General features: G+C 46.7%; 1 protein-coding gene across 3 annotated transcripts in view; it reads left to right on the top strand.

The window, feature by feature from the left end:
- The window catches only part of TNFRSF19 (TNF receptor superfamily member 19), a 90,846-nt gene that overhangs the window by 30,950 nt on the left and 46,094 nt on the right, over window positions 1-13,802 (top strand). For all 3 annotated transcript variants that reach the window (XM_027557575.1, XM_027557578.1, XM_027557576.1), the window contains exon 4: window positions 10,245-10,423. In XM_027557575.1, the coding sequence (XP_027413376.1) occupies window positions 10,245-10,423 (179 nt within the window). The remainder of the gene's footprint in view (window positions 1-10,244; window positions 10,424-13,802) is intronic.

The following is a 13,802-nucleotide window of genomic DNA, read 5'->3' as shown; positions in this document are numbered from 1 at the left end:
TCTCTCTCAAAATGTCTGTCACTGTGACTCAGTCACACCGATCATGCAACGAGAATGGACAGTGGTGGCTGACGTCATGAGCCGGCTTCGATGTGATCTCCGTGTATGCCATCAGAAATCCTCACAGTGTAGGTCTGAAGAGGGGAGTCTAGCTGCTCCTGTTCACAGATGGGGAACCAGAGACACAGAGATTAGCCGGTGTGTCCACACCGCTGTTCGTGAGTGATGGCATGGGGAGGGTGGCGGGGCCGCTTGGGCTAACCTCTGCCTGCCTGTCACTGCCAGGGCAAGGCGCACCTGGCCGGGCTTTCTGTGCCGAGGAACATCTCAACAGCCCATTTGGTTCCCAGGTTAACCGCCCCCCTCCCACCCCGCCCAAGAGCCCCAAGCACCATCTCTCTCATTTAGGCCCTTTTTAAAGAAAATTTCATATTCATTTTGTTACTTACATTGATATAGTATTGGGTTGGCCAAAAAGTTCGTTCTGGCTTTTCCAAAACGAGATTTTTGGCCAAGCCAGTACTAACATGGTTGTACTTACTGTACAAGCCAGTCTTAACATGGTTGTAACAACAAATTAATACATTTCAGTACTCATGTAGCATTAATGAAACCATGACAGTGGTTATTATCAGTGGGTCACTGTAATCTCTGATATGTTAAGGTAAACAAACACATAAGTACACGTATGTATTTGTATGTGTAAATATGTATTATATTAGCATTACATAATTGGTATTACATAGCTCATATATAAGGGACTTCCCAGGTGGCGCTAGTGGCGAAGAATCTGCCTGCTAATGCAGGAGACCCAGGTTCAATCCCTGGGTCAAGAAGATCCCCTGGAGAAGGAAATGGCAACCTTCTTACCTGGAGAATCCTAAGGACGGAGAAGCCTGGTGGGCTACAGTCCCTGGGATTGCAAAGAGTTGGACACAACTGAAGACTTAGCACAGCACAGCACAGATCATATATAATATAAATACATATACAGTGTATATTATATTTATGGAATATGTAATCAATATTCTACATGACATATACTGATACATAATTAACCTGTATGCAAAATTTAATTATTTTAATTAGACAAATGTATTTGATCAGCTTCCCTGGTGGCTCAGAGGGTAAAGAATCTGCTTGCAATGTGGGAGACCTGGGTTCAATCCCTGGGTTGGGAAGATTCCCTGGAGGAGGGTATAGCAACCCACTCAAGTATGCTTGCCTGGAGAATCCCATGGACAGAGGAGCCTGGGGGGACGGGCTACAGTCCATGGGGTCGAAAAGAGTCGGACACGACTGAGTGACTAAGCACAGCACAGCACATTTGATCAGCAATATATGATCCATGCAAATGTTAGCTCAAACTCTTTATTATTTAAAATTAAAAACTCAATTAAGGAGGAATTTAAATGGGGAACAAAAGAGAAATCTTCAAAAGAAAAAAAAGACTTTTTAGTAACTCAGCTTAGGAAGTAGATTTCCTGAATCTTTTGGAAAGTAATGTGGTAAGTCATGGAACCATTCGGAGTCTGTTTTGAGGGTTTTATTCCCTTGAGCCATATTTACTGTCTCCCCCACTGCATGGTTTAGGTTTTAGTTTTTGAGAGTCTATGATAAAGATAATGAATAATGTCTTTTTCCTATTTCTGAGGCAAAAAATACCGCGTGTGGTTTCCATGGCTCTGTGAGCAGCCCCGCCGGTGTTTTGACCAGGACCGTGTGCCTGAGTGTCAGGTGGCGTCCCGGGGGCTCATGAGAGCAAACAGCATTGGGATGTGTGGGAGATGATATTTTCGTTTTCCCGAAGTGACCACATAAGACTTGGATTCTCACCATCTCGAGTTTGCCCAGCCCCTCCCCCGCACCGAGTACTGATGCCAACAGTGAGCTTTTACCACGGTCGCCTCTCAGCAGTAAATCAGGAAACTAGTTTTTGCATGAGCCTCTGGAAACAGACTTCAAGTCTCTGGCATGGTTTTCAAAGTAAGCTTTGCTAAGCAATTATTGGGATGATTTTAGTTAATGTGAAAAAATTGACTCTTGTAAACAACAAGAGTTTATGCGAGTCTATGCGGGGCTTCCTATTTTTAAAGACGTCTCCCTCTTGGAAAATTGTTTTCATCCTTATGAACAAAGTTACACAAAATTTAGTGTAATTTTCAAGCATAAAAGGATTCATTTCTACCATTTAATTATACCGTTGCTCACTTTATTTGTGTTTAATTATACCTAATCGAGCCCACTGATGTTTGGCAGATATTAACAAGCTCTAGCTTGTAATTTTTCTTTAGAAAAACTCAACTGTGGGTTTTCACAAACCGAAAGTTTGGGGCGGGGGATGCATCTTTGGTGTTGTTTTATTAAAGGAAATTAAAAAGCTGATTTCTAAACACCGGCCACATGAATCTAATTCGTCATTCCCATTTCTGTGCCCTAGATTTTCTCTATAAATAACTTCTTCTCCGTCCAAGTTGAGCTTTTAAAGTTCAAAGAACCCAAGTTAATAGTCACTGGCCGCACAAATAAATAGTGCTTTCGACTCGAGCACCCAGAATGTGTCTCCGGGACATTTCGTGGTCTGAGAGGATCTCCCCTGTTGGGGGTGGGGGCCTGCTCCCCCAGCATGTAGGTGGGATCCACTTGTGTTTTTGTTCGGTTCTGGCTTTGCAGAGGGAGGGAGGAGAGAAGGGGATCTGAGGACTGTTTACTTTGAGTCATTTTGCTACTGGAAAGCCACCAAATGTGGCTTAAAAATATTGGGCAGAGTGACAGAGCCATGGCCGCCGGCTCTGTCCAGCCTCCTGCTGCCTCGGAACCAAGACAAGGCAGCCGATCCGTGCATCCCCGCCCTCCCGGGAGGAAGGCCTGGCCTTGCCAACCAGGAAATATTGCCATGACCTTTACAGGCTTGCTCCCTGGAGTTAAATAATAGCACCAGTAGTAGTGGTAGTAATAATAATAACACACTTTAGGAAAATGCACAATGTTTGTTCATCCATCTTAAACAGCAAGCAGTTCTTTATTACACATTGGCTTAACTCCTGCTAAAGAAAAGTTACTCAGTGTCTCTTGTTGAGGATGGTGGAACAGGAATGACTCAGAAACTTGGCAGCAGGTGTGGGGTGTGCTGTGGTGGGATTTTACAGGGGGAGGGGGTCATCTCTGAATACATCCTGGAGAAGTGGGAATTCATAGCTGAGGAGCACTGTAGTCCGCCAGGCTCCTCTGCCCATGGGATTCTCCAAGCAAGAATACTGGAGTGGGTTGCCATTCCCTTCTCCAGGGGGTCTGCCCAACTCAGAGAATGAACCCATGTCTCCAGCAGGTCATAATTTAAAAAATAAAGGCCATAGTATTGTCTTGAAGCCTCCATGTGTTTCTAGCATGGATATCAATGGGAGATGGTCCTCCACAAACAAAAGTGAAAGTGTAGGGAAACTCACTCAGTTGTGTCCGACTCTTTGTGACCCCCTGGACTATACAGTCCATGGAATTCTCCAGGCCAGAATACTGGAGTGGGTACCCTTTCCCATCTCCAGGGGATCTTCCTGACCCAATGATCGAACCCAGGTCTCCCGCATTGCAGGCAGATTCTTTACCAGCTGAGCCACAATGGAAGCCCGAGAACACTGGAGTGGATAGCCTATCCCTTCTTCAGCGGATCTTCCCGACCCAGGAACCGAACCGGGGTCTCCTGCATTGCAGGCAGATTCTTTACCAACTGAGCCAAAACATGTCACTAATTCTAGAGCCCAGGCTGGTGACTGACTCACTGTTCCCTCCCACACCACACCCTGCTAGACACACACACACACACACACACACACACACACACACACACACATACACACACACTCCTTCTAATAAAAGGGTCAGAGGGAGAACTCAGGGCCACCTGGGATGTGTTGGACAGAGGTTAAAACAGTACAAAGAACTTCTGTTCAGGAGCTTTTGCAACAGAGACTTCAGCCTACAACTGGGTTCAGTTTCAAATCTAGGTGGACATGTGGGGGGCAAGCGCCCGGGAGCAGGATGGGGAACTGGGGTGGGAACTCCCAAAAAGGAAGCATCAGGGGAAGGGGCATCCCGGCTAAACAGACAGGGGGATTCCTGCTGAAGGTGGGCAGACGATCAGACATCACCGGTGAGTGGGGAGGATGGGGGGAGGGTGAGGAGAGCTGGTCAGATACGGAGAATAAGCATGTGTGGAGAATGGGAGACACCTGGGCTCTTCAAGACCAGACCTAAGAACAGGGCATGGTCGAGAAATTGGCTCAGAGAAGCTTGTCCAGTTTGGTCAAGTGGAGGGTCTGTCAAAAGTAAGATGAAGCAGATCCACCACGGGCAGCCTGCTCCTTGCCTTCTCTCCAGAGACCCATCCATACTTCTTCTGCTTCTGTACTCAAAGAAAGCACTCTACCAGAGAAATCACCCCCTCCTAGCCCAGAGTCATGAGGGAAAACCCCAAAGATCGGATGCTATTTTGGTTAGATGCCGTAGTGTATCTCGTGGTTCTCACCAGTGAATTTCACCCGGGGCAGAGAGGGTGCCCTTGGGATGCAGTGGTGAGACCCGCATCCTGAACACTGCCAGCATGCCCTGAGACAGGCAGATGCACTCAAGCTGCACACACATGCACACACACCAGAAGGGCATGTCTGTGACGTTTCCACAAACCTGGCTGTAGAGTTTGACTGGGGGTGGGGGGTAGGAAGTTACAAATGAAGGACGGGTTGTTTACTGAACTTAATATGGAAGATTTCAAGGCACTTTAACCACTTTGTTTCACTGAGTGAAATAAAAACATCAAAATAGACATTTATAGTGGGATATAATTTAATATTTATGTGCTGTTTACTTTATAGCCTGGATTTCAAATAATTATGGCATCTGTATGTTTACGGTGCTTTAGAAATACGACAAATCAGCTCTAAAAGTGGTTGCTGCCTTGGACGCTGTACAATAATTCTTTGGAAATAATTGCTCTGAATTTCTAGTTAATTCAAGATGTCTAGTTAATTCAACACATGAAATGGTCACTTCATACACTTAAGCTGTCATGAACTGCAAGCTATGATGTTATTCTTAAAAGTTCAAAAATAGTATTAGAATAGTATTGTTTTAAAATGGCAAATACTTTAGAGAAAATATGTACTTTTAAAATTTTATTGAAGTATTATTGATTTACAGTGTTGTGGTAATTTCTGCTGTGTAGCAAAGGCATTCAGTTATATGAGATATATGCATTATTTTTCGTATTCTTTCCTATTATGCTTTATCACAGGATACTGAATATAGTTCCCTGTGCTGCACAGTAGGACCTTGTTGTTTATCCATCCTGTTTATAACAGTTTGCATCTACTAACCCCAAACTCCCAATCCAGCCCTCCCCCACCCCCCTCCACCTTGGCAGCCACACTTCTCTATGTCTATGAGTCTGTTTCTGACTGAAAGCGCAGGTCGCTCAGTCGTGTCTGACTCTTTGCAACCCCATGGACCATACAGTCCATGGAATTCTCCAGGCCAGCATACTGGAGTGAGGAGCCTTTCCCGTCTCCAGAGGATCTTCCCAACCCAGGGACCAAACCCGGGTCTCCTGCATGGCAGGTGGATTCGTTACCAACTGAGCCACAGGGAAGCCCAAGAATACTGGAGTGGGTAGCCTAGCCCTTCTCCAGCGGATCCTCCCAACCCAGGAATTGAACCAGGGTCTCCTGCCTTGCAGGCGGATTCTTTATCAGCTGAGCTATTTGAATAAAATTCACCCAAATAATCAATCTCTGTACAAGTATGACTCACGGTTCCTGCTCTGTACACTTCGGTACTGTTTTATGATACTAATGATGCAAAGCCTTACCTCAACCCCTAACCCAGTGCTACCCCAAAGAAAATTGCTCTTGCTGCCAGTAAAACGTGTGAACTCCAGGCAGAAATAGTGAGCCAGTATCCAGTTATTAAGGAAACCTCTGATACAGTTGGAGCCCCACTTTTTTCTTTCTATATATGATTTGGTCCAATGTAGAATGAGCCAAAAAAAAGAAAAAATCATGAAATCCTCATTCTACAAAATCTAATGCCGTGTAAATGACACACCGCGATATATGGCAAAAACTCTTTGGCCAAAAGAGTCCTCATGTAGGATATACACTCTAGAATACAGCCAAGAATCAAAAAAGAAGCACAAAGATTTCTCCAACACTAAAGTATATGTTCTTTCTCAAGAGAGATGGGACTGTCAACACCCCTGTGTGTATTCTTTCAAGTCGGATCGTTTATCCAGTTTCTCGGGAATGGGGAGAGGAAGTGAGTGGCTGTGGACGGTGATGCCCGGCAGGAGGGAGGGAGAGCAGCTGACCGCCGGGCAAGGGCGTTAACACAGCCGCAGCGCCTGCAGACCCAGGGCTGCCTGGTTCTTTGTGCAATAGCGCAATGGAGCAGTGGATTCAACCGGGAAAGGTGAAATTCTACTTTGTGTACCCGTTTTCAAAAGCAAGTAGCTGAGATTCATTTTAAACAGATTTTTATTCAGTAAAAATGTTTTGATGAAAAGTGATGCTTTTGTTGTTATTGTTCAGTCTCTCAGTCGTGTCGACTCTTTGCGACCCCGTGGACCACGGCACACCAGGCTTCCCTGTCCTTCAGCATCTCCTGGAGTTTGTGCAAACTCCTGTCCATTGAATCGGTGATGCCATCCAACCATCTCATCCTCTGTCGCCCTCTTCTCCTTTTGCCCTCAATCTTTCCTAGCATCAGGGTCTTTTCCAGTGAGTCAGCTCTTTGTATCAAGAGGCTAAAGTACTTCAAAGTGATGTTTGAAGTCACCTAAAAAACTGGGGTCTGCAGATCCCTTTGTTCCCCGGCGAGACTTTATTATACTGGAATCAGAAACACTTGGGCTGTAGATCATCCAGAATAATAAAAGCCGTTGGTATCCGTTCTTTGGCCGGATGCTAGTGCTTGATTTCTAGTTTGGAGGCTTTATATGTTTTCCAGTTTATTTCTCAGAATAACCCTGTAGGGCCGGGTGATATCCCCTCTCACAGATGAAGTGGCTGAGGGTCAGAGAGTTCCCAGAGTACCTTGGCTGGCAAGTGGCCTATGTGTGTTTGTCTCCAGTGTGGGAGAATACCCCCATTCTGCTGCGTCAGCCTGGCCGGGAGAGCAGCGTTTCAGAGGTGTGCTGCTGGTTCACAGACCCCTACCTCTTTCCCCTTGTTTGCTTGTCTTCCTCTGCCCGCTTTTCCTTCCCCTCTCTGTTGTGTGTTAACCTGTATATGAGACCCGTATATGCAAGCCACCTGCAACCGAGTGATTTTGCAGTTGTGGCCACAGGGACCTTTGCGGGGACACTGAGCTTGAGGCCCTGCCCCGGATGTCACATGCTTTGATCCCTGATGCTGGGGGCACGGGGTGGGAAGTGCCCTTCTGTGCCAAACGAAAATCTTGGGATGCCCGGCTCTCTCTGCAGCTAACATGGTCCCAACGCAGATCACACTGAGAGGCACAGCCCCCCAAATAGCAGGGGCTCCCCCCACCCCACTGAGACCGAACACACACCCCAAGAACTCTCTCTAGATGTGTGTCTGTGTTGTTTTCCTGATTGCTACAGCTGCTTTCTGCACGAAAATCAAATCATTACGGAGTTGTGAGAATTGAAAACACCTCATCATTCCACCCCCCACAAAAAAAAAAATCCCTGTTAACAATTTTAAGGAGATTCTAATTTGTGAACTGGGGCTTCCCTGGTGGCTCAGATGGTAAAGAATCTGCCTTAATGTGGGAGACCCCGGTTCCACCTCTCTCCTGTCCCCCCCTGCCTTCAGGTCAGAGCTTTGTCCAGCTGGAGCCCTCGGGGTTGAGGAGGGGCTGACCTCCTGCTTTGTTTTTCTCCGCAGCTCTTTGCTGTGCTTGTTCAAGACACTTCTGAAAGACGGACAGAGGAGCTGCAAGGGGGACGAAGGGGCCCCTCCCCCCAAATGTGCATGAGTTCATTAGTGGATTGAAGCCTTATTGCTAATACTCTTTATTGAGTTCCTTACTGAGTATAGGCAATACTATTCTTTGTATTGGTTTTTGTTTTTTAATTGAAGCGTAGTTGATTTACCACGTGTTAGTTTCAGGTGTACAGCAAAGAGATTCAGGCATACATACATAATACCTATTCTTTTTCAGATTCTTTCCCCATTATAGATTGTTACAAGATATTGTGTATCGTTCCCTGTGCTATAGAAGGACTGCTGTTTATCTATTTCATACACAATAGTGTGTATCAGTTAACCCCAACCTTCAAAGCTGTCCCTCTCCTCCACCTCCCCCTTTGGTAACCATAAGTTTGTTCTCTATGTCTGTGAGTCTGTTTCTGTTTTGTAATTAAGTTCATTTGTATATTCTTGTATGTGTGTCTGTTGATTTAATTTTTAATTAGTTGTCTTTGTATCTAAATATGGATGGAGAAGGAAATGGCAACCCACTCCAGTACTCTTGCCTAGAAAATCCCATGGACAGAGAAGCCTGGTAGACTATAGTCCACGGGATCGCAAAGAATCGGATATGACTGAGCGACTTCACTTCATGGATGGAGAAATTAAATGTGTAAATTTTATGGAGAAATGAGGATTTTGACCTCCCTGGACCTGTGTTCTGGCTTCCATGGTTCCCAGAAGAGGGAGCTGAGGCTGTGAGGGGAGCCCTGACTCCTGCTGCCCCTCTGGCTGCCCGTGGGCCCCTGGCACATGCTCATGTGGGGCCGCGTGGGCCCCTGGCACACCCTCATGTGGGGCCGCGTGGGCCCCTGGCACACCCTTGGTGTGAGGCTGTGCGTGCAGCTTATGAGTTGCTGCCTGATTTTCTTTTTAATGGCCAGTGTTCTATCGAACGGAGAAGGCAATGGCACCCCACTCCAGTACTCTTGCCGGGAAAATCCCATGGACGGAGGAGCCTGGTGGGCTGCAGTCCATGGGGTCGGGAAGAGTCAAACACGACTGAGCGACTTCACTTTCACTTTTCACCTTCATGCGTTGGAGAAGGAAATGGCAACCCACTCCAGTGTTCTTGCCTGGAGAATCCCAGGGACAGGGGAGCCTGGTGGGCTGCCGTCTATGGGGTCACACAGAGTCGGACACGACTGAAGCGACTTAGCAGCAGCAGCAGTTCTGTAGAAACCATCACATAGTCGGTTTAACTATGATATGTAACTCTTCAGACATCCTCCTGTGTACATGTCAGATAAACTGCCAGAAAAGCCCACAGTATAATAATAAGAAGTCTGGCTCTGGAATTAAATGGTGTAGGTCTCATACCTTACGCCCCAGCAGTTCTGCTCCAGGGTATACATGTGAAAAAAACAAAAACACTAATTCAAAAAGATATATGCACTTCAGTGTACTACTTAAAATAGCAAAGGTATGGAAGCAACCTAAGTGTCCATCAACAGAGGGATGGATAAGAAAGATGTTGTGTGTGTGTGTGTGTGTGTGTGTGTATGTATATATATATATATAGTGTTCTTTTAGGTGTCATATAAGCATCTTCTATCAGACAGCAATAAACAGCCAGGGCTTCCCAGGTGGCACAGTGGTAAAGAACCTCCCTGCCCGTATAGGAGACGCAGGAGACGCAGGCTTGATCCCTGAGTCAGGAAGATCCCCTGGAGAAGGAAATGGCAACCCACTCCAGTATTCTTGCCTAGAGAATCCCATGGACAGAGGAGCCTGGTGGGCTATTAGTCTATGGGGTTGCAAACGATGATAATAAACAGGTAAATATTTCAAGGCAGTTCACTGGATAGGTTTCTAGGCTTGTAAGCCTCTGACATTTCATATGCAGCCATCCTTGCGTTCTAATATTTATCAAAGCACTTATTTTCTGCCTTGATAAGTGAGTGTGTGTCTGCCTGTTTCCCTGACTCCAGTTTCTGAGGGTTCAGATGACTGGCCGAGTTAGAGAAGAAAGTGCCTGATTCCACCCTAAGCCAGCAATAATTCAGCAGCGGGAGGCAGAGAGCCTTTCGTATTCAAATGCTCATGCTGCTGGAATAAAGTGGATGACAAAGTATACTTCTGGCCGTAAGAGAGATTATTAGCAGGGAGACACATGGGAACCGCTGAAAGAGGGGCCTTTGTGTGCAGGGAGGCGGGCGCTGGGTAATTACCAGCCCGGTTCCTCGTCGTCGTATCTCGTCGTCCTCCTTTTTCACGCTCTCGAGGTCTGAATAGCCGTCTCTTGTCTCTTCATCCCCACAGGAATGTGGCTTTGGCTACGGGGAGGACGCCCAGTGTGTGAAGTGCCGGCCGCACAGGTTCAAGGAGGACTGGGGCTCTCAGAAGTGCAAGCCGTGCCTGGACTGCGCCCTGCTGAGCCGCTTCCAGAAGGCCAACTGCTCGGCCACTGGCGACGCCGTCTGCGGGGACTGCCTGCCTGGGTACGTGGCCAGTCCTCCCCGGGAGATCAGGTCTTTATTCTGAGCAGGATTTTCTCTCTGGTTCCCCTCCAGACACGGATGCCTGCTGACACCCACCCCAACAAGGTTGCCGAGGTTCACGGCTTTTCTGTTTCCCGGGCCTCCCGCACACCCTGCACGGTGACAGGCGGGGGGTTAGGATCAAACAGATAAGCCAGTGACCAAGGCTCGGTGTCACAAAAGTCTGCAGAGTCCCCACCAGTCAATAAGAAAGAAAAGATGGACAAAGGGATGAAAGAATAAGGCAGCTCACAAAAGAGGAAGTGCATGTGGCCTGTGATGCTAGGAAGATGGCCATCCTCCATATGATCAGAGAAATGCAAACACCACCGTCCAGCCGGTCACTTCTGCGGTGTTTGTGGGGCAGCTGCCAGGTGTTGCTTTCGGGAGGGAGACAAAGACTGCCGCCCATGGGTAGCTTACATCCTAATACGGTTTGAAAAATACCTGCATAGTAAATACTAAGAAGTTGTGCAGAAAGGTAGAAGGTGGTGGTTCCTGGGGAAAACAGAAAGTCTTCAGCGTCTCAGGGGGCTGGGTGTGCCCGCTGGGGACAGAGAAGAGAGGCAGGTGGCAGGATCAGAGTAGGTCATCAGGCTGGGTGATGCTGAAAAGCTGAGGTCTCTGTGGACGCAGGCCCTAGGGGTGAACATGTGTGCGTTTCAGAAACGACCAAGAGGACAAGCGGGTGTAGGAGGCAACAGAGCAGGCTGGAGGGAGAGGCAGAAGGGGTGCTAGGGGTGGACTCGTGTGATGCTGGAGACCTTAAGTGTACACATCGGAAAGGAACCCAGGCCGTGGACAGAAAGCGGACCACACCTGGGCCAAGTGGAGAGACAAAGCCCAGGAGGAGGGATTTTTAATAAGTGCTTATAGGTAATGGTTGGCTGGACCTGCCAGATAAAACAGGCAGCTGGAAGCCAGAGTGGTGATGAAAACTGGGACCCACTGGGGCCGAGTGGTGGTCTGTTAGAGAGTGAAGAGGCCTTGCTGCAGGAGGTAAGGCAGGGAAGAGACCAGGTGACTGCCAGGAGGATGTCTTTAATACAGAGCAGAGCCAAAGGAGAGACCAGGAATCCTGGAGCTTGCCTGGAACCCAGGTTTTATGGCAGAAGTGAATCGACCAGGGCTGGCAGCATTACGGGAGCAGCAGACACGTATTACTTAGTGGCTAAGCACTCTGTATCCTCTGGAGGAGGAAATGACAACCCACTCCAATAACCTCGCCTGGAGAATCCCATGGACAGAGGAGCCTGGCGGGCTGCAGTCCATAGAGTTGCAAATAAGTCAGAAGGACTGAAACAATTTAACACAGAGAAGCACTTTACATGAATTATTTTCTGTAATGTTCACAGTGTTTTAAAAATGAAGAAACTGAGCCTTATCATTAAGGTTATTCAGGCAAGATTGCACAGAGAGTACGAGGCGCAACTTGGAGCCGTGTCCAGGACTCTGCTGCCAGAATCCACGCTCCAAGTCATGACAGATGCAGGGCCCTCACTGTACTTGACCAGCATGTGCCCACAAGACCAGGCGTTTGACAGATGCCAGGTGCTTGTCTTGGGGCTTCTACTGAAGCCAGAGGACAGCTAAAACTCTGGGCCCAAAGAAAGAGCAGAAAATAGCCTTATGAATCATGTCCTCGTGCAAAAACTTACCACCCAAACAGATGCAAAAAGTAGTGGTCTTACACCAACAGCACAACAATCAAAGGGAAAATAGCTGTATTGGACTTCATCAAAATTAAAATCTTTTGTGCTTCAAAGGATACTGTCAAGAAAGTGAAAGACAACCCCCCGGAATTAGAACTATTCATAAATCATAAACCATATATGTGATAAGGAACTATCTTATCTAGAATATATAAAGAGCTGTTATAACTCAATAACAAAAAGACAAGTAACCCAATTAAATTATGGGCAAAAGATATTAATAGACATTTCTGCAAATAAGATACACAGATGATACTCATGAGTGAGCTTGTGAAAAGATACTCAACATCAGTCATCAGGGAAATGCAGAAAAATACCCCCGCATATACTTCACGTCCATGAGGATCAGTTCATTTCAATTGCTCAGTCGTGTCCAACTCTTTGCCAGCCCATGAACTGCAGCACGCCAGGCATCCCTGTCCATCACCAACTCCCAGAGTTTACCCAAACTCATGTCCCGTGAGTTGGTGATGCCATCTAACCATTTCATCCTCTGTCGTCCCCTTCTCCTCCTGCCCTCAATCTTTCCCAGCATCAGGGTCTTTTCCAATGAGTCAACTCTTCGCATCAGGTGGCCACAAATATTGGAGTTTCAGCTTTAACATCAATCCTTCCAATGAACACCCAAGACTAATCTCCTTTAGGATGGACTGGTTGGATCTCCTTGCAGTCCAAGGGACTCTCAAGAGTCTTCTCCAACACCACAGTTCAAAAGCATCAGTTCTTCGGCGCTCAACTTTCTTCACAGTCCAACTCTCACATCCATACATGACCACTGGAAAAACCATAGCCTTGACTAGATAGACCTTTGTTGGCAAAGTAATGTCTCTGCTTTTTAATATGCTGTCTAGGTTGGTCATAGCTTTCCTTCCAAGGAGCAAGCATCTTTTAATTTCATGGCTGCAATCACCATCTGCAGTGATTTTGGAGCCCAAAAAAATAAAGCCAGCCACTGTTTCCCCATCTATTTCCCATGAAGTGATGGGACCGGATGCCATGATCTTAGTTTTCTGAATGTTGAGCTTGAAGCCAACTTTTTCATGCTCCTCTTTCACTTTCATCAAGAGGCTCTTTAGTTCTTCTTCACTTTCTGCCATAAGGGTGGTGTCATCTGCATATCTGAGGTTATTGATATTTCTCCCGGCAATCTTGATTCCAGCTTGTGATTCCTCCAGCCCAGCGTTTCTCATGATGTACTCTGCATATAAGTTAAATAAGCAGGGTGACAATATACAGCCTTGATGTATTCCTTTTCCTATTTGGAACCAGTCTGTTGTTCCATGTCCAGTTCTAACTGTTGCTTCCTGACCAACATACAGGTTTCTCAAGAGGCAGGTCAGGTAGTCTGGTATTCCCATCTCGTTCAGAATTTTCCACAGTTTATTGTGATCCACACAGTCAAAGGCTTTGGCATAGCCAATAAAGCAGAAATAGATGGTTTTTTAGAACTCTCTTGCTTTTTTGATGATCCAGCAGATGTTGGCAATTTGATCTCTGGTTCCTCTGCCTTTTCTAAAACCAGCTTGAACATCTGGAAGTTCATGGTTCACGTATTGCTGAAGCCTGGCTTGGAGAATTTTGAACATTACTAGTATGTGAGATGAGTGCAAATGTGCAGTAGTTTGAGC

The sequence above is a fragment of the Bos indicus x Bos taurus genome, chromosome 12 (assembly GCF_003369695.1).
Source record: "Bos indicus x Bos taurus breed Angus x Brahman F1 hybrid chromosome 12, Bos_hybrid_MaternalHap_v2.0, whole genome shotgun sequence".
In the NCBI taxonomy this organism is placed as follows: domain Eukaryota; kingdom Metazoa; phylum Chordata; class Mammalia; order Artiodactyla; family Bovidae; genus Bos; species Bos indicus x Bos taurus.
This window is presented reverse-complemented; position numbering and strand designations above follow the sequence as displayed.